The sequence below is a fragment of the Marmota monax genome, unplaced genomic scaffold (assembly GCF_021218885.2).
Source record: "Marmota monax isolate L192 unplaced genomic scaffold, Marmota_monax_Labrador192_F-V1.1 WCK01_AAM20220418_F8-fsc00011, whole genome shotgun sequence".
In the NCBI taxonomy this organism is placed as follows: Eukaryota; Metazoa; Chordata; class Mammalia; order Rodentia; family Sciuridae; genus Marmota; species Marmota monax.
In genome coordinates, this window is record NW_026693082.1 from 3286894 (window position 1) to 3307048 (window position 20155).

At 43.8% G+C, this 20155-nt stretch overlaps 2 protein-coding genes across 5 annotated transcripts in view; both read right to left on the reverse strand.

Moving 5' to 3' along the window:
- Nucleotides 1-518: 518 nt before the first annotated feature.
- Urad (ureidoimidazoline (2-oxo-4-hydroxy-4-carboxy-5-) decarboxylase) lies at nt 519-10606 on the reverse strand. Its single transcript, XM_046454329.1, has 2 exons — nt 10326-10606; nt 519-1248 (listed from the first exon to the last, which is right to left on the reverse strand). Exons 1-2 carry the CDS (start codon nt 10498-10500, stop codon nt 902-904), a joined length of 522 nt encoding a protein of 173 aa, XP_046310285.1. The 5' UTR covers nt 10501-10606; the 3' UTR covers nt 519-901.
- Nucleotides 10607-11470: 864 nt separating this feature from the next.
- Nucleotides 11471-20155, reverse strand: part of Flt3 (fms related receptor tyrosine kinase 3) — an 89807-nt gene continuing 81122 nt past the window's right edge. For 2 of the 4 annotated variants that reach the window (XM_046454266.1, XM_046454270.2), the window contains one exon: nt 19319-19882. In XM_046454266.1, coding sequence (XP_046310222.1) covers nt 19760-19882 — 123 coding nt within the window. In that variant the 3' untranslated portion in view covers nt 19319-19759. Of the gene's footprint in view, nt 12511-15003; nt 15946-19318; nt 19883-20155 lie in introns of those variants that run through there. The other 2 variants (XM_046454269.2, XM_046454268.2) reach the window with 2 other exon arrangements.

Here is a 20155-nt window from a genome sequence, read left to right on the forward strand (position 1 = left end):
CAACTCAAATCTGAAACCCGAGGTCGACAAGCTCCCCAAAGCAGGCCTACTCCACCTGGAAAGATTTCTGCAGATTTCTTCCATTTTATCAACACTATGGGGGTACCGCCTTCATCTTGGGGTTCACAATACCCATCATGACACAAAATGAATATTATTATTTTCATAACTGTTGGTTTCGGAAGACAGTCCACGCCCCAGGCCCACGTCCGGGAAAGACAAGAGGCCCACCCACTCCTGACCTTCAGGCCAGTACAGTTTAGAGACATTTCGCCCTCCCGCCGCCACTACCCTTAAAGTAGCAGCTACTGCGCCCGCCCCCACGAAGCGCCTTTCCAACGCCGGCCCTCAGCTTCCCTCCTGCAGCTCCCCGGAGCCCCAGACCAAGGCCGGCGCTTTGCTTTGCCAGCTCCCCCTTAGTAGGTGCCTCTGAGCGAGAAAGTCGCTTCCGCTCACATGTAAATGTCAAGTGCAGCAAATAAAGTGGGAGAAGGAAAACAAACAAGCCGACAAACCGCTGCGGAATAAAAGATCCCTTTTCCATCCGTTTTGCTTTGCAGATCAGGCTTAGCAGGAGAGGGTGGGGGAGCCAACCAGAGCTGGTTAAGCGCTTTGGAATCCACAAAGGCTGGTGGTGTCGGCAAGCGGCAAAGCGGGTGAAGAATTGAAGCAGTGAGCTGGATAAATCGGGGCAAAGCACTAAACTATCTAAATATTTTGGAGACGCGTGTACGTGTGGGTGGGTGCACACAGGGCTCATCATCACTCGTATGATTGCCTCAATTCTCCACTTCCTTTGTGCGCGTTTGTGGACGCCGTTCCAGGCCCAAGTCAGCCTCCAGCGCAGCGCGCCCAGCGCCGGGTCAGCCAGGCGTCCGGGGGTCCCCAGCTCGCGCAGCTTCTACAGCCTGGAGGAGTCGGCACCGAGAAGGTCGACAAGGCGCAGGTGGCCAATTTTCTTCACCTCGCCCAGGGCGGTGCGCAGCTCCTGCGCTGGCTGGCAGTGCAGCCGGCGCTCCAGCTCTCTAGGCACCGCCGCCCGGTCGCTGAGACGCGCGGCGAGCACGAAGGGGAAGCCGAAGCGCGCGCGGTACTGCGCGTTGAGCTTCTCCAGCTGCTGCCGCTCTTCTGCGCTCAGGCTTGTCAAGCCCGCGCTGCTCTGTTCCCGCTGCGATTCGGCAGTGAGCGTGCCCCGCTGCTGCTCGCGACCCGCCAGGTCCGGGTGGCAGCGCAGGATGCCCTCCTGTCCTGAGGAGAGAAACAGACATTCGGTGGGAGCGTGTTACGGCGCCTGCTCCTCTCCAAGCAGCTGGGAGAAAGCGCAGCGCTTCTGGCTGCTGGCTCCGCGGGGTCGCCGCTTGCCGACCCAATCCAGCCCCCTACTCCGCCCCGCCCGGTAGGAGGCTGAGGGAGGGAAGACGGGTCCCGGGATAGTGGCGTCCAGGCGGCGCATGGGCACCCACTGCACCCTCCCTTCTCACAAGCCCCAGACCTCGCGACCCTCTGTCCCCGCAACATTCGGTCCCCACCGGGACCGGGGGCGGGGCGGGAGTGACAAGTTTGTCCTTTGAGACCTTGGGGCAAGTAGAGTGGAGGGTAGAAAGGGCGGCCGCGGAGGCTCGGAATTTACGACCTGCTTGGGAGAGAGCTGGGACGCGATAAGGAGCCGAGCATTTCGTATCTTTTCAAAGTCCTTTGCTCTCAGGGGGGCTTTGATGTTGAAAGGGGCCGGACGCAAGGGCCTGAAGACTTCCTGAAAAAGCCCTGGAATGAGTTTCGTTCTGCTCCAAAGGAGAACAGGCAGGGGCTGGGTGGATCCTTGGGATAATATCCATGGGGCTTGGCAAATAAATGCCCAAGATTTTGTGACCCTAAGTGTGAGTCCTGGGTTTCTGGAATCCAGCATCCAAAGCGCCTCGGAGATTAGCTGCAAAGAAACCCATTTCCAACCGGAATTCCACAGCCCTTTGAATGCAAGTGACTTTCCTCTTTTTAGGAAAATTACAGCCACCCACCATCCACTCTGCTAGGGATTTATTCCCCTTCTTCCACTGTAGATTCCTAAGAGTCTTCGGGAGTTCTCTTGGAATAAAGCTTCTCTTAATCTCTTAGGCCTGAAATTGGGAAACTCTGCTGTAATACCTGGAATCCCAATTCCTAACCCAGCCGTTTTCTCTGAGCCCTGGCTAATCTTTCCGCTTAGCACTCCAAAGAGAGAATTAGAATTCCTCTGTCTAAGCAAGATACAGTAAGCAGAGAGTGACTATCAGTTAAATTAGGGCAATGACACCTAACTTGCCGAGTTGTTGTGAGGATTAGAGACAATTCATTTACCCAAAGCACATGCCTAATGCCTAGTAAACATCAATAGTCATTATTATTACTTGTAGTAAACCCAGTGGAACTGGACCAAGGTACCACAGGAAGTCCCTGGCTCTTCCTATCTCAATAAAGCCATTGTCTGCCTTTGGCACTGGGAATAGGTATGCGGTTCTATTGGAAATGGGGACCATTTAATGCACCCTTTCATAAATTACATATCGACAAAGCTGAGATTTTTTTTAAACTTTATTTATGATGTAGCCCCTTCTTTCTCGAACAGTATAGTATCTGCCCAATAAAAGCATGGTTAGGATTATGCTATCAAATCATGCACCAAAGTTTGGGGGGTTAGAAAGAATTGAGGGGTGGATAATGTTTTAGTAAGAGTATTGGATGAAGGCTCAGAGGGGTTATGTGGCCTGTCTAATGTCACTCAGTGGACTGCACCTGGACCCTCACCCCAAATCCCAATCGTTTGTTTTTTTTAGGGGCCTGGTTGCCGAGCAAGGTTAAAGAGAGTTCAAAAGGAAACTCAACAATAATCCAACCTCTCTATCACCATTGCTTTCCAGCTCCTCCCATGGGTGCCCTGCCCCTTGGCCACTGCAAGCTGGATTAGTTCTCCTTTGCTCCCCGTGTCCAGCCTGGGCTGGCCGGATGGTGCGAAAATGTGGGTGTTAAATTCCCCACCCTGGGGGAGCTGCCCAACCCTGGGCCCGCGGTTGGCCGTGCCACGCCACGCGGCTCGGCGCCAGGATCCCCCCACCCATCCACCCTGCGCGACCACCCAGTCCCGGGACCAGCAAACCACCCTGGCTGCGCGGAAATAGGAAATGCGAGTTATGGAGCCTTTGCCAGGACCAGCAGGACACCTCCTCTTCACATACTGTTTCGAAGCAGTCGGTCAGGGGGCTCCAACTCCCCATCCCCCCATTTATTACTCTTTCCAGGACCAGCCCAAGCTTCGGGAAGTGGGTGGGGGTCTTTCCACCCATAGCCCCCTTGCACCTGATCCCCAGTGCACTTGGGGAGCAGCTGCAGGTGGCGGAGCAGCTCGGTCTCCCGAATGCTAGATCTGCCTCTTGCCCTTCTTGCCCTTGCACCTCGCTTCTCACTCCCCTCGGATTTATCTCCCATCTTGAAAGCATCGCCCTGGGGTTAATGTTTGCCTAGGACTGAGCATGTATTTTCTATTCTGGCCGGGAGGAAAGGAGAGAAGAGAAAGGGGACCGAGAAGAGGGCAGAGAAAAGGCAGATTAGATTGAAAAAAGAGGAACTGAAATGTACAGAACACCAGCATGCAGGTGTGTGCATGTGTGTGTACACACACACACACACACATCCTTTAGCTGCCTATAATAGAAAGAGGTGTTGGGAGGAGTCCCCAGGGGATGGTGAGCTACCCCAAAGAAATACAACCTGACCTGCTCCAAGACTCAACCTTCCTTGCCCCAAATCACTGAGCCCTCCTGTGCTGTAAAATTGTGTCCACCAGCTCATATAGGTTTGCAGCAAGAACCCTCCCTTCCTCACTCCAAAACCCCACCAATGTAGTATCCTAGAGTTACTCCAGCTATTACCATAAATCCCAGGGGAGGACTGGAGACTGTGGGCTGTCTCCAGTCCTGGGGGTTCCCCCACCTGGGATGCCCAGGTGCTCCTGGGCCATCCCGATGCCCTAATTGGTTCTAAGAACATCTTTAATGCTGCCTGTTCTTTTTTCCCCCCTGAATTTCTGGACTACTGATTGTGCTACTGGCTATCACTTCTAAAGATATAGGTGTGGATGTGTATTGCTGGAACTACAGGATGTGAATCTGCACATAGAAGAGTTCCTGGCATAACCTACCCTCTGTTCCCAGAGGAGAAGAAAGTGTGTGTGTGTTGGGTGCAAGGGTGGCCAGTGACCAGCAGACAATTGCTCAGAGTCCCATAGCAGTCCACGTGCCTCCCTGAGTCTGTTCCCACTACTGTGTTCTCACTTTTTGGCATGAGATGATTTTCCCCTCTATCAAATACCAACCCCTCCATTTGTGTTCTTGAAGGCCCCAGGGCCCCCTTTCTTTCTCAGACTTTTGCTTCTGCGATTTCAGATATCCGTTGGTACACCCCCATCCTTTCCAAACATGCTTTAGAATGTTTCATCCCATAAACAAAACTGAAGTCTTCCTTTGATTCCCTTTGTCCTCTAAATTCTCCTTCCCCTTTTCCTCTCTTCAAAGGAGTTGTCTAGTGACCTACTTTCTCACTTCTCTTTCCAGATTCATTCTATCAAGCTTCCAGTCCCACCCCCAAACCAACCTGTATTCCTGAGGATCACAGAAGACAGACAGGCATCTTGCCCGAGCACAGAGCCTAATGTCCATCCTCTTCTTTCTCCTTAACATATCATATGGTTGACTCTCTCCTCACTTCTTTGATCCTGCTCTGCCAGCTCTACACTGAAGTACTCTAGGACTCAGGACTCAGTGCTTTCCTTCTCCATTTACCCACTAAGTGCTCTAATCCAGTCCTGTGGTTTTAAATACCATCAATTCTTTGGTGACACATAGATCTAGGTTAGCACCTAGCTTTCCATTGAATTTTTTGCTGTGTTCCAACTAAATACTTACCAGTTTCATTTGAATGGTTATTAGGCATCTCAGACTTAGCAAACTTCCTACTTCCATCTCTACCTCCCAATTCTAGGTCTTCAGCGCTTCAGAAAATAGCACCACCAACCACCCGGTTGTTCAGACTAAAACTTAGGAGTTATCCTTAATAGTCTTTGTTTCTGATCTTCCTCTCTGCCCATCAAATCCACTAAAAATAATCCTTTTGTCTCTAACATCTGTTCTAGAAATTCAGTGACATCTCTCCATCTTTACTACCCCAATCGTAGTCCAAGCAAGCCCATCTCTCACTTTACTCCTACAACAGTCCCTGGACCTGATCTCCCTGGACCTGATATGGTCCCCACACAACAACCATTTTAAAAGGTAAACCTGATGGTGTCTCACTACACATGGAGGAAACCAAACTCTTTACCTGAAAAGCTCTCCACAATCCGACCCTGTCTGATTCTTTCCCCTCACATCCCTCCACTCGTCACAACTCTCCAATCACTTCTGTCTTTCTGTGTCCCCGCAAATATCAAATTCACTCCAAACCCAGGTACCGTTTCCCATAGTAACCTCATTCTGTGTCTTGACTGCTTCCTTTTTATCTTTTGGTTTTAAATTTAAATTCCACCTTCTAAGAATGACCTCCTTTATTTTCTACAACATACATATTTTCTTTTAATGATTTATTGAATCTGAAAGAATCACATTTATTTATGTTAATTCTGTCTTCATTAGAATATAAGACCATTGAAGGCACTGATCAGTGCCCATGATGGTGCATGAATCATACAGAAGGGGCGCTCAGAAAGCATTTATCAGCCAACATATCACTCTTGAGGAGGAGTATTATTTATTTATTTTTGGACTAAATAAACAAATGAACATATTTTGTGTGTTTTCAGGGTTGCTGGGGATTGAACTAGAGGTGCTCTATAGTTAATTTATTCCCCCAACAGCTCCCCCACTTTTTTTGAGACAAGGTCTCACTAAGTTGCCTGCTCTGACCTTGAACTCGAGATCCTCCTGCCTCAGCAGAGTAGCTGGGATTACAGGTATGTGCCTCGGTGCCTGGCCAAATGAACACATTTTAATAGCTTGATCTAAACCTCTTCTAGCCTGTATATAAGAGAAATCTTAGTATCTAATTGCTTCATTAATTTAACAAATCTATTCTCTGATAAGTATTAAGTTATGGCATTACTTAATTCTGAAACATCACATCATTGTGTAATTAAATCTTAGGAAAATTTTATTGCTTTTGGTGGGGGTGGGGAGGTTGCTAGAGATTGAATCCAGAGCCTTGTGGTTGCTAAACTCTACCACTGAGCTACATCCCAGCCCACTCTTTGATTTTTAACACCAATCAGTCCTGAATTGGCTCAAGTTGTGGGTGTGTTTCAACCTGCCTCCTTCTACTATAGCCATTCCTCTTGTTTGGGAAGCCTTTCCCTTCAAGGCTAGTTGAGGGAAACTGGCTAAAGAGGATGCTTTGTCAAGTAGGGCAGGAGCCAAACATTGATCCTGTACTGCCATCTACTGGCCAATCATCATTATCTCTAACCTAAATGGACTGCCAACTTTAGTTTACTGTAGAAATTGATTTTCAGTTGTCTGTCAATGGTATTCCTAGATCACCTAAAACAAATCATTGACCAGGTAAATTACCATATCCTATGCATCTCTCTAAGGTCTTTTCTAGTTTTCTACTACACCCAGTTTGTTCTTTACTATCCAAAGGCAAAAGCTAGACTATGCAATAAATCCCATTTTGATTTTTTTGACAAATAAATGTTGTATATATTATGGTGAAAAATTTGATGTTTGACATATGTATGCATTGTGAAATGCTGAAATCAAGTTATTTAACATATCCATTACCTCAAATACTTACTTTGTTTTCTTTTGGTTTTGTGGTCCTGGGGATGAAACCCGGGGCCTTAACGTGCTAGATAAGCACTCTACCACTGAGCTACATTTCCAGCCCACATACTTACCTTTTGATGTTAAAAACATTTAAAAATATATACTTTAGGCTGGGGGTGGTGGTGCATGCCTGTAATCCCAGCAGCTCGGGAGGCAGAGGCAGGAGGATCTTAAGTTCAAAGCCAGACTCAGCAATTTAGCAAGGTGCTAAGCAACTCAGTAAGAACCTGTCTCTAATAAAATACAAAACAGGGCTAGGGATATGGCTCAGTTGTCGAGTGCCCCTAAATTCAATCCCCTCCTCCCCCGAAAATCTATAAGCTGGGGAGGTAGCTTTATGGTAGAGCACTTACCTTGCATGCATGAAGCCCTGGGTTCAAACCCCAGGACTATAATAAAATAAAGCCTGTGCTCTAACCAACTGTCAAGTAACAATAGATTATTATTCACTATAGTTGCCACACTGTGCAATAGATCGTTTTATTTGACTATTTGAACAACAAAACATGGAGTCTGAGAAACCAAGGATTAATGTGAATTGAATTAATTAGTGAATGAATAATAAATACCCTTAGATACTGTTTCTAGATTCTGTATCTGATTCACTGGAACTGGGTTAACTCCAGTTCTGCCTCTTTCTTCAAAAGCCACTGGGACAATTATGAGAGAGTTATTAGAATCCTAATTCTGCCACTTTCTAGCTGAGTGTCCTTATTCAAATTAATCTCTCTGTGTCTACCTCAGTTTTCTCATCTATAAAATGGGACAACCAATTCTAATAGCACTACTTATTTTAAAGGATTATTACAGGGATCGAATCAGTTAACAAATACAAAGTGTCTGGAAAAGTACCTGGAATACACCAGTGGTAAAAGTTCAATAAATGCAGGCTATCTGTTATTATTATCACCATTGCTAACATTACTTATCTAATGTCATTAAGATGATTAGATACAGGCAGCCACCCGGACAGCATGGAGGTTCTGCTCCCAGCTGCCTCCCGGACACCAGGAGAGGGCTGAGAAGCAGGGAGTTCCCCTCAAAGAGCTATCTACTGTGGAAGCAAAGAACAGTCCAGTTGGCCCGAATTCCCTCCAGCTATTTTGTCCCTCTGACCCATACTAAAATCACCGAAGTTAAAACATGAGGGAAAGAGTTTATACTAGGATCCACCCTCTATCAACAGCACCTCAGGTATAGTTACGTTCACTTGTTGAGCACACTTCTATCAAATCTTAATATTCCACCCACTGAGTGCTCTAGAGTTCCAACACCAGCTGGAAGACAGGCTCCACCCCATCGGGAAGGATATTGAAACCTGCCTCAGGAGGGAGGTAGTACCCCAGCCTGCCCCACACCCCACAGAACCTCTGGTCAAACAGCTTGGGGTGAGTGTTGGTGGGAAAGAAGATAAAAAGGGGATATTTTCATTTTATTATCTAAGTTCCAAGTATAGAGTAATAAACTTCAAATGTTTGTTGAATAACTGGACAAATCAATGACTAATAAACTTGAGTCATCCTGTCTTTCTATTTTAATATGTTCCCTCCTTGGCCCTGCCATTTTTTGGGGGTGTTAAGTCAAATCCTGGGATTTTCCTTCTCCTGATAGAAAATGTCATGAAAACCTTTTCAATGTGGTTTCCCCCTGAGGCTGAAGAGGTTTTCATTTTCCCTCCTTTATTTTCTGGTCAGGCGTTGTGAGCTTGGGCTCCCATAGTCCCCTGCTCCTTCCAGCTCACCTGGCAGGCTTTGAGCTGAGAAGCCAGAGTTACCTTGCTCAGTGTGGGTCAGAGGACTCCAAGTCTGTCAGTCCTCTTCACATCTGAGCCTGTGGCTGCCAGAACTTTGAAGAAACCCCAAGAAGTGGGTGAATGTCAACACAGCCCCCATGTATCTGTCAGTTTGATTTTTATAACATCAGCCTCTGCTCTTCCTAGATGTGCCCCAAATGAACTTAACTGAGTTCCTAATTTTGGAGACTTTCATCTGACAACTGGAGGCCATGCAGATCTCAAAATTCTGTGGTCTCCTTCATGGGACAGAGGAGAGCTGCAGGTCTCATTCCCGGATCCAGGTGTCTATGGAAGGCCACTGTGTGAAGGTGGCCTTCGTCCCCTGTGGCATGTCAGGTCCTCCACAGGGTATGGAGCACCCTGGGCTGCTAACCCTCGGCCTCCGAATCCCTGCGCAGCTGGCCATCAGTCCCGCAGGCTGGCCTAAACCGCCACCCCTCTCCTCCCCCGTCCATAGCCAGGAACGCCTCAATTTTCTTTTTCTCCCCAGAAGAAACCAATAATTCATTTCCCTTTCTCCAGAAGGATTTCCTCAGTTTCTCCTCTTTTCCCCCTTACTCTTCTGGGGAGTCCCTGATCTGAATGAAATCTCTTTCCTCAGTAGTAACTTCCAAACTAGCCCTTTCTGGTAAAAATGTCAGCCACTTGCTCTTTCCCCTAGCCTCTGAGGTTTCCTGGTATCTGTTCTCACCTCTCTCACATACAGGACATTGCCACAGTGAACACTGTGTGGCCAAGTGGGGGTGGGCCCTCGGCCTGACCTTTGGCCTCTAAATCACTATGAGGCCTTTCACCCGGGTCCCCCTGGTGACCTCCATGTCTAATATTTAACAGTGACTCTACCTTAGCTCATGTAAGTTGTTTCAAGCCACTTTGGGCCTAACACCTTGCAAGTGCTCAGCTTCTTACTAAACCCAAGGACATTGATTAATTAAACCTAATAAAAAGAGCTAAATATAGCAAGTATAAGCAACTAGACTAAGATATCTATATGTCTACATCTATCTACCTATATATTTATTTATTTGGTATCGGGAATTGAACCTAGGGGTGCTTAGCCACTAAGCTACATCCCCATCCCTTTTTTATATTTTTATTTTGAGACAGAGTCTCACTAAATTTCCAAGGCTGGCTTTGAACTTGTGATCTTCCTGCCTCAACCTCCTGAGTTGCTGGGATTTCAGGCATGTACCACTGTGCTTGGCTTCTAAAAGATTAAAAAAATTTTTTTTAAAATTGTAGATGGGCACAATACTATCTATCTATCTATCTATATCTATCTATCTATCTATCTATCTATCTATCTATCTATTTATCTGTTACTGGGGATTGAACCCAGGGGCACTTAACCATTGAGCCAGATCCCCAGCCTTTTTTCATGTTTTATTTAGAGACAGGGTCTCCCTGAGTTGCTTAGGGCCACGCTTGCTAAATTACTGAAGCTGGCTTTGAACTCACAATCCTCCTGCTTCAGCCTCCCAAGCCACTGAGATTACAGGAAATACATGCCTGGAAATACCTTTATTTTATTTATTTTTATGTGGATTGAACCCAGTGCCCCACACATGCTAGGCAAGCGCTCTCCCACTGAACTACCAACCACAGCCCCTCTAAAAACATTTTGATAAGCTTATTTGAAATCCTTTTGTGTCTAATACTGAGTGCCAATACTGAAGCCTTACCTGACTGTGGAAGAGCATCTATAAAGGCAAAAAAATGCTTCTCTAAATCTTCCAAGTCAAAGAACGGACGCTGGGACCAGACAGCTGCTGCAATCAGAGGACATCTTTCAATGACATTTCCAAACACGTCCACAAATTCTCCAAAGTCCATGGAATTGACTTTCTCCATGTTCATCGCTTGTATTCACCCAGAGGCAGCAAGATGCCCTGCTCCCCTCCTGGCGAGTGAGCTGACTGTTGCTCACTGGGCTATATTTGCTGAATGCACAAGCTTGTGTGTTTTTTTAAATTTTTTTTTATGCAATACCAGTTTAGCATGTTTTAACTGCCTCTGGGAGAAGCAGGTCCAGAACACTTAAGTAATCATCAATAAACATGTGCTTAAGGGATTTTGTTTGTTTTATAGTGCTGGGAATTACCAGGGCTGTGTGCACGCTAAGCGGGTTCTCTATCACTGAGCTGTACCCCAACTCAGGCTTAAGGTTGTAATACCAGAGCAGAGATCTCTGTGTGGTGAATGTATCCAATTAAGACATTTCCAAAATCAAACTGAGTAGTGGCCATAGTTCACCCTCAGTACTCAAGCCAGATAGACTTGGTGTCATTAACATTTTAATGCTATTGTTATCCTGGGGAAGGTTTCCCTGACAATTCGGACAGGTCATAGGTCAATCCTCTTGGAACTTAGATTGGGAACACATCCCCATCTGTTATTGCTGCTGCTACAGAGGACAGGACCTACGGTTCACTTTTCCTCTGAATCCAAACACTTAACACAAGAGGTGATAAATGCACATGAAACAAGATGAGGTATCTCAGGAACAATTCTGTCCCAGTCTCTGTGCTCTCTTGAGCACCACTATGTGTTACTTTCTCCTTGAGTATATCCATTCTTTTGTGAAATCACCTTCATTATTGCATTTATTTGTTTGCATGTAATCTGTCAGCCCCAACTGCCCATGAGGCTATAGACTATGTATCTTGAGTCTCTGTATCTTGGGAGCCTAAAACTGTGCCATAGGAGGATCACAGTGAACTCATTGTGGCATAAATTCACCAAGGGGTGAATTGAATGACTAATTGACCACACGAATTAGATTTCACACCCTATGCATGCACAACACAAAAATAACGTGAAAAGAATAACATGTTAATTGCAGTACTATTTATGATAGCAAAGTTATGGAATCAGCCTACCCAGATGAATGGATAGCCATCAACAGTTGAATGGATGAAGAAAATGTCACACACACACACACACACACACACACTCTGCAATACTAATCAGCCATGAAGAACAATATCAAACCATTTGAAGGAAAATGAATGGAGATCCTCATGTTCAGCAAAATAAGCCAAAGACAAGTATTGCATTTCATATGTGGAATCTGGAAGGAAAATTTTAAAAAGACATCGTGAAAGTAGGAAGAGGATGATTAGGGAAGGGGACTAGATCATAATAGGGAGGGTGGATATGATCAAAGCATGTTATACAAATGTATGGAAACATCACATCAAAACTTTTTTTTTTTTACAATTGATATGCACAAAAAATTATGATGTACATAAACATTGAGTATTACAAAAACAAACAAAGGCAGGGGTCAGAAATTTAAAAAAAGATTGCCAGTATTTCCCTTTAGAACTAAAAATGCAAACATGTTTCCTAAAACCATACCAGTTACACATTTACCTCCATGTGAATCACGATTCAGCATGAGAGCGGCAGCTTTAGGATTAATGAAGCAGTCTTTTCAGTTTACCCCGTGGTCTTCAAAGCAGGGGACCAGTGCTGGTACAATCTGTCAACAGCCAAGGGTTTTGTCCCGCTTCTGTCTGTAGCCAGTTCCCCAGCTGCATCCGCACCCCAGGGATCTGGGCCACCCCAGAAATAAGCTAATGAAATTTGCTTTCCAAAAGGGGTGAATCTGGTGACAGAAGTCCCACTGTTAGTGGACTTCGTTTCAAACATGGAACGACAAGGAATATTATTACACAGAGTGTCCCCAACATAACAAGATTCCACTTATGATTTTTCAACTTCACGATGGTGCAAACGTGTTACACATTCAGTAGGAACCGTCCTCGGAATTTTGAATTTTGATCTTTCCCTGGCCAGCTCCTCCGGGTCTCGTCCTCTCTTGCTGTGCTGGGCAGTAGCAGTGACCTCAGCTCCCAGTCAGCCCTGGAGGGTTATAAGAGAAACTCTATAGTGTGCTTTGCTGCTGAGCCAGGATGTTCAGTAGGTTACAGGGATCATGTGCATTTTTTACTTATCTTTAATCTTAGATGGGCCCATCAGGATGTAACACCATAGTAAATTGAAGAGCATCTGTGTTATCATATACCTGTGTATTTGTGAAAAAATATTAAACCTCATACTGGGTATGCAGTTTTGGACAGCACTGCAGAGAATAAGGAGCTGGGCTCAGGAGCCAGAATTCCTAAGTTCTAATCCTGCCTCCACCACTTACCACCGAGCATGTGGCAAGTTACTGAACTTTTCTATACTTCAGTTCTTCATCTGTAAGTCGGAATAATAATAGTATTTGCCTGAGGGGAAGCTTACAAAAATTAAAAAAAAAATTTAATTAAAAAGTGCTCAAAATGGTTCTCATCACGTAACACTACATCGTTATTGGCTAACACAACATCTCCTGTGTTCAGTCCTCCGTGGGAACAAACATTTTCTTTTTTTCCTTCTGCCATTAGGGAGTCACATCCCTATTTCCTTATCCATGTGGGTTTTGCCACAGACACCTCAACAGCTCAACCCCCATCTCTTCTCCTTCTCCCTCCAGCACATCAGCCTCCATTAGCTCTAGAGTTGACCTGTGTGGCATCTGCAATGTCAGATGGAGACCGGGCAAAGGGAAGGGACAGTCTGTGTAGGGGCTCCATAGTGTCCCTAGGGCCCCCTCTACTGGATTGCCAGGCAATCCCAGGCTTAGAGCACTTTCAGCCCTGGGGGCTGAAGTAAGTGAGAGAGGACGGCAGAGTGAGGGAGATGGGCCTTGGCAACCCATTGGCTGGGAACTGAGACCAGGCATAGTGAGACAGTGGTGGAGGGCGTCCCCGACACCTGCAGTCATCCATCGAGGTGGTGAGGAGGTGGGCAGGCATGGGGGCCAGAGAGGTCCCAGAGTTCATTATCTTCGAGTCTCTAACTAAGCAATTTAAGCTTCTTGAGTTTTGGCTTTGCCATCTGTTAAACTGCCACAGAACAAACAGTTTGTTAAGTGAGACAGTCTTTAAGAAATCTTTAGTCTAGTTCTAGAATATAGTATGTTATCTATAAGTATTAATAAAAAATCATCTAAGCAAATCTTGAAGACATTAAGTGAAATAGTCAGTCACAAAAAATACTGTCTTACTCTAATTATTACTTAGAATAGTCAGAAAGGGAGGCTGGTAGGAGCAGTTGTAAAAGGTGATCCAAGACATCTTCCTGTAGCTGGCCAAGGCCCCAAGGCGTTTATCTTTCTCCTAAAAAAAATACCTTGGAGAGGGAAATGGGTTCTTCAGTTTTGATATGGGAAGCCAGTCCCAGCCCCCTGAAACCCTAAGCATGGCAGGTGCCCCAGTCTGTGGACCAGAACCCTGAGAGCCAGGTCCCAGAGAAGGATCTAACATGAGGATGCTTAGTGAGAGAAATCTGGTAAGTAACGAACTTAAAATGCACTCATTGCCATAGTCACCAAATGACTGAATCCTGAATGAATTGAAGTTATCTGCATAGAAGGTTGTTTTTCTTCATATCAACGGATTGATCTTAACTCTGCAGCTTAAAATTTGCCTTTCCAAAGGGCAGGGAGTACTAACGAAATGAGGCTAAGTTCTTGGGAATCGATTTTAAAACAGCGGTGCGAGGGTGCCACCTGCTGGCAGGATCACGGCAAGGCCGAAGTGGCTACTTTAGTAAACCTGCAACTCCTTCGGGAATGAGATTGATCAAAGTGGGTTGTGGGCAGGTGTATGAACATAGCACAATTAATCTCATTATTATATCTGATTATAATGCACAAATACAAATTTTAAAGATTAAATGTTTCTAACAAATAAAATGAGCTCTTGAAAATTGTGTTTTAAAAATGGGAAGTTAAGTCAGGGACACAAATTGATACAAACTAAAACTGAATCTGTGGTTTAATAAGATTCTAATTTCATTTTCCATTAAGAGGTTTTTAAGGACCGTCATTCTTCAGGAAATGTTGCCTCATAAATATCATGTTTGGCATGTTAAAAAGTACAGCATATACAAGTCATGTTAAAAAGTACAGTAATATAAAGAACATCTGTGAATCACCACCCAACCCAACCTCCCCCCCCAAAAAAAAATTCAAGTGACATTAGTGTGAGAATGAATGGTAGTGTAATGGTAGTGGTAATTGTATGTTCAGAAATGAAGGAACTTCAGTTGCATGTTATATAGGTTGAGTTGCCCTCATCCAAAATACTGGAACCAGAATGGTTCAGATTTTGCACTTTTTAGATGTTGGAATACTTACATATCAAAATGAGGTAACTGGGGATGGGCCCCAAGTCTCAGCACAAAATTCATTTCTTTTACATACAACTTATACATGTAGCCTGAAGATAATTTGTTTTTTCTACTGAGGATTGAACCCAGCAGCACCTTACCACTGAGCTACATCCCCAGTCCTATTTATTTATTTAAATTCTGAGACAGGATCTCACTAAATTGCTGAGGGTCTCACTAAGTTGCTCAGGCTGACCTCAGAAACTTGTGCTCCTCCTGCCTCTGCCTCCCGAATTGCTGGGACTACAAGCATGAGCCACCACACCCAGCTCTGAAGGTAATTTTATACAATATATGCATCTGCGTTTTGGTTGCAACCACCTATCCACATGGGGTTAGGTGTGGAATTTTCCACTTGTGGAGTATCATGTTGGCTCAAAAATGTTTGGATTTTGTGCCGGGCATGGCAGCACACACCTGTAATCCCAGTGGCAAGGGAGGCTGAGACAGGAGGATTGCGAGTTCAAAGCCAACCTCAGCAATGGCAAGGCACTTAGCAACTCAGTGAGATCCTGTCTCTAAATAAAATACAAAATAGGACTGGGGGTGTGGCTCAGTGGTAGAGTACCCCGGAGTTCAATCCCTGGTACCAAAAGAAAAATGTTTTTTTTAGATTTTGATTTTGAAATTCAGTTTTTTTGGGTTAGGGGTGTTCTCAACATGAACCATGAATAACTCTTAGAAGCATAATATTGATTTTTTAAAAAAGGAAACAGGATCTGGCAATTGGATAGAGACCACAATATCATTTCTATAAAGCTTATAAACACGAGAATATTCATTTTCAAGGAAATCAAATCCTTTGGTGACTTTAACAGACAGGAAAGCAGTTCTGAAGTGTGAGTCAACATGGTGTACCCGTCAGGGTTCTCAGGTTTGGGCTACTGAGGTGGACTTGAGCCCATGCATTTAGGCAGCTCATAGGAAGACCAGAGACGAAGGCTTGAGAAAGAAGGAGACCAGAGCAGCTCCAGGAACACAGCAGTGGGATCTGTCTTGCTTGTCAAGAGACTGGTACTAAGTTAATAAACTCCAGCTCCTTTGTTCATCCTTGACCAAATTTAGCCAAGGCACAAAGTCCTAGAACAAGAAAAAAACTTTAATAGCCTAGCGTGGTCCCTCTAGCAAGAACTCTCCATGACTAGAAGACAAAACCACCTGCACGTACTAGAGAGGAATAATACCCCAAATCATGATGCTGTTACCCTGTAACTGATACTGATACTGGATGGTCAAAGAAACATGTGATCCCTACAACAGAGCCTTTAAAAATAATAAACTCAACAAGTCAAAATAAAACTATCATATGATTTCTTTATATATATATATATATATATATATATATATCCTAAAGAATATATTTATATACATGTAAATCCTAAATAATTGAAAGCAGGGTCTTGAAGAGATATTTGCATACCCATGTTCAGTATTATTCATACTAGTCAAGGGGTGGAACTAACCCGTGTGTCCGTTGATAGATAAATAGATAAATAAAATGCACACATATGTACGTAATGGAATATTATGGTGCCCTAAAAAGGAGGGAAATTATATATGCTATAATATGGATGGAACTTGAGAACATTATGCTAAGTGAAATAAGACAGGCACAAAAAAGTGAAGTTAGCCAATCCCCCAAAACCAAATGAGAATGTTTTCTCTGACATAAGGAGGCTGATTCATAGTTGGGTTGGGAGGGGAAACATGAGAAGATTAGATGAACTCTAGATAGGGCAAAGGGGAGGGAGGGGAAGGGAGGGGGCAAGGGGGCAAAAAAGATGGTGGAATGAGATGGACATCATCACCCTAAGTACATGTATGAAGACACTAATGGTGTGAATATACTTTGTATGCAACCAGAGATATAAAAAATTGTGCTCTATGTGTGTAATATGAATTGTAATGCATTCTGTTGTCATATATGACAAATTAGAATTTTAAAAATTTAAAAAAAGTCAAACACTACATGATTCAATTTATATGAGGTACCAAGACAGGTACATGTTAATAAGGTTTGGAGACTGCAAGTTATTAGCCTAACTTTCAGTATCTTTACTGAAAAAAAATGGTAATAATTTTATTACCTACTTCATAAAGTAATTATGAAGATTAAACAAGGTCATGCAGATGTAGTTCTTAGTATGATGCACATAACATGCCCTTGTAATGTGTATCATACATATACATATGTGAGAAAATATTGACACATAAAGAACAAAAAAGCCTGTTTGGGAGTATAGCTAGTGTGATTGCATATATGTAAAAAACAAACAAGTGAGCATGTGTGTGAAACTGTGAATAATGTAAATATATTTAAACAAGAAGACATGCCTCAAACTTTAATACTAGTTCTTCTAAAGAAGTATTTTGGCATTTGGGTTGTGTGAGTAAAGGGGGACTTCATTCATTATATAAGTAAAAATATCAAACTATTTGAATGCTTCACTTCAAGTGAATTTTATGCATTTACTAAAATGGGTTAAAAACTAATGGAAGACATCTACTTACTGTACCTAGACACTGTACACAAACAGGAGTGAAGCACACAACTTAGTGTTAATTGTATCTGCCTGCCTTCAAACTTACTATGATAGAAAAGACAAGGGCGTTTACTTAGGGTAACAGCACAGGTGGGTAGGCTCCACGTTCAAAGCCAATGGGATGGTATGCACAAGAAGCCCTTACAAGGTTTCCGTGGAGGAAGCCATCAGGGAGACCGGGAAGGGCCTGAGGGAGGAGATCGAGCTGAAGGGTGATCAGGAAGCAAAGGCTTATGGAAAGAAGAGAATGGAGTTGGCATCCAGGTACAGGGAGGGTAAAGAAATAGAAATCTGTATATGAGTAAGTTGTTTTGGCTAGAGAGCCAGCATTACATGGTGGATACTGAGAAATGGAGTTCAGTGAGTCCACAGTGGACACAGAACCACAGAATGTGGCTTTGCTGCTAGGCACTGGGGGCCTCTAAAATTTCTCCCCCTAGTGACATATGCAAATCAATACTTTAGGAAGATGAATTTGGCAGCAGCTTAAACACTGATGGTGAAGAGTTTGGAAGAATTAAGTGAAGAAGGGATTCATCTACTTTTTTAAAAAAAATATTTGTTAGGTGTAGTTGGACACAATGCCTTTATTTTATTTATTTATTTTTATGTGGTGCTGAGGATAAAACCCAGGGCCTCGAATATGCTAGGCAAGCATTCTATCACTGAGCTACAACCCCAGCCCCTGGATTTATCTACTTTTGAGTTGATGGTGACCTACGGAAAACCCAGAAAAGAAAGTGCAAATGATAACATTAGGTCACACTTAGGTGTCAGGCATTGGTCTAAATGATTTGCATGTTTATGCTCTATATAACCCGTATATGCTAGATATTTAACTTATCTAATTCTCCAAATAATCCTGAGAGATGTAATTACCGTCCTCAGAAAAGGTAACCAGGGCTAGAGGCATTGAGGTACTTGCCTCTGTCTATTCCGTGCTGCTCTAACAGAATGCTGGAGGCTGGGTAATTTATAATGAAGGGAAATTTGGCTCAGGGTTATGGAGATGAGAAGCCCAAGATCAAGGACCCACCTCTGGAGAAGGCTTTTGGTGAGTTACCTCATGGCAGAAGTCATAGTGTGGTGAGAGGGAGAGAGAGAGGCCATGCCTGGGAGAGCAAGAGGAGGCCAAACTCACTGTTAAATCCACTCATAATAACGAACCCACTCCCACAGTAACACGAATCCATTCATAACTTAATCATCTCCTAAAGTCCCCAAGTTTCAGCCTCGTTGTATAGAAAATTAAGTTTCCAACACATGAATTTAGGGGAACACATGCAAACCCTGGCATTGCCCCAGGTGACAACTGCTAAGATGTAAAGCCCACCAGCCTTGGTGGACTGGCTCCAGAGCCTTTATCCATTGTTATTATATTTGAAGGTCAAGGAGAAGGAAAGGAGCCAGAGGTGGTGGCGTGCCTGTGGGCCCAGCTACGCAGGAGGCAGAGGTGGGAGTATCACTTGATCCTGGGAGTTTGAGACCAACCTGGGTAACACAGTAAGACCCCAAAAGCAAACCAACCCCCCAAACAAACAAAGAAAAAAGGGGCAGAACTTGATGGCACCTAGGGTATAAGAGGATAAGGACAAGCCAAGTTTATAAGCCTATGGACAGGAGAGTATTGGGTTTCAAAGGTCAACAGGCACCAAGAGTTGGAGGATGGGGAGCCAAAGAAGAGAACAGACACATCAGTCATTCTTAACCTAGTTGGGACTGGAGTCAGGGATGATTTTAAGAATCTGATGACAGAATGGACCCTCTTAATAAAACACACGTGCATGCGTGTATTTTATTACACACACACACACACACACAAAACAAACACTGCACATAATCTCAGTGGTTCATGAACTCTAGTTCAGTCTTGCCCTAAATATTCCATGTCAATAATTCAACAATGATCATTTCTATAGTAGAAAGTTTATTTCCATCCATAAAATATATCACTAAATAGCTGAAAAAGTTACATATTATTTTAAAACATAGATTTTTAAAAAATCATATTAGCTTCTCCTTAGCAAAATGCTTTTGTTTCATGTATTTACAAGAATGTACTATACCTCAGGTACACAATTCACTCAAGCCAGCCTGAGAAGGCCTTGGATGTAGGTATGGGCACCAATAATGTTAATTATCAGCTCTTCCTGCCTTGTGCACAGGATGATTCGATTTTACAAAAGTCTTTTTGAAAACAAGAGTAATTGCAGACAGCTTCTAGAGAAAAGTCTGGCGAAGCAGCAGTTGATAATCTATTTTCTTTTAGTGATGAAATTAATCTTGTTTTGGTAATCTACAGCCTGTTTAAGGTGGGCAGGGGGATGAAGTCCTTAGACTAACTTGCTTCTCTATGAATCTTCAACCTGAGCCTGTGGAGAGGGTGGCTCCAAATCCACCTCTCTGCCCAAAGGTCGCTTGTTTTGGTAGACGGAAGCACGTTCTGAAATATGGCCATCCATGTTCTGATACATCTAATATGGAAAAGAGATAGAACACTGATTACCATCTGATTTAGATTGATATGCTATGTACCTATATAGCAAAATATCTAAATTAAAATGATGGGTTTACGTGGATCATCACATAGATCTTACAAGATAGTCTACAAATTCATTGACTAACCAATATTGGTCCTCTTATTCATGCAGAAATGAAGTCAGAGTAAAAAAAAATTATTTCATTATTATTCCTACCCTTAGAAATTGTCACAAGAAAGTCTAAAGCCGGGCTGGAATGTAGCTCAG

Coding starts and splice junctions, on each gene's coding strand:
- Urad (XM_046454329.1), bottom strand. CDS start 10,500: ATGAACATGGAGAAAGTCAATTCCATGGACTTTGGAGAATTTGTGGAC. Junction 1,249..10,325: donor AGATGCTCTTCCACAGTCAG/GTAAGGCTTCAG, acceptor TTCTCTCCTCAG/GACAGGAGGGCATCCTGCGC.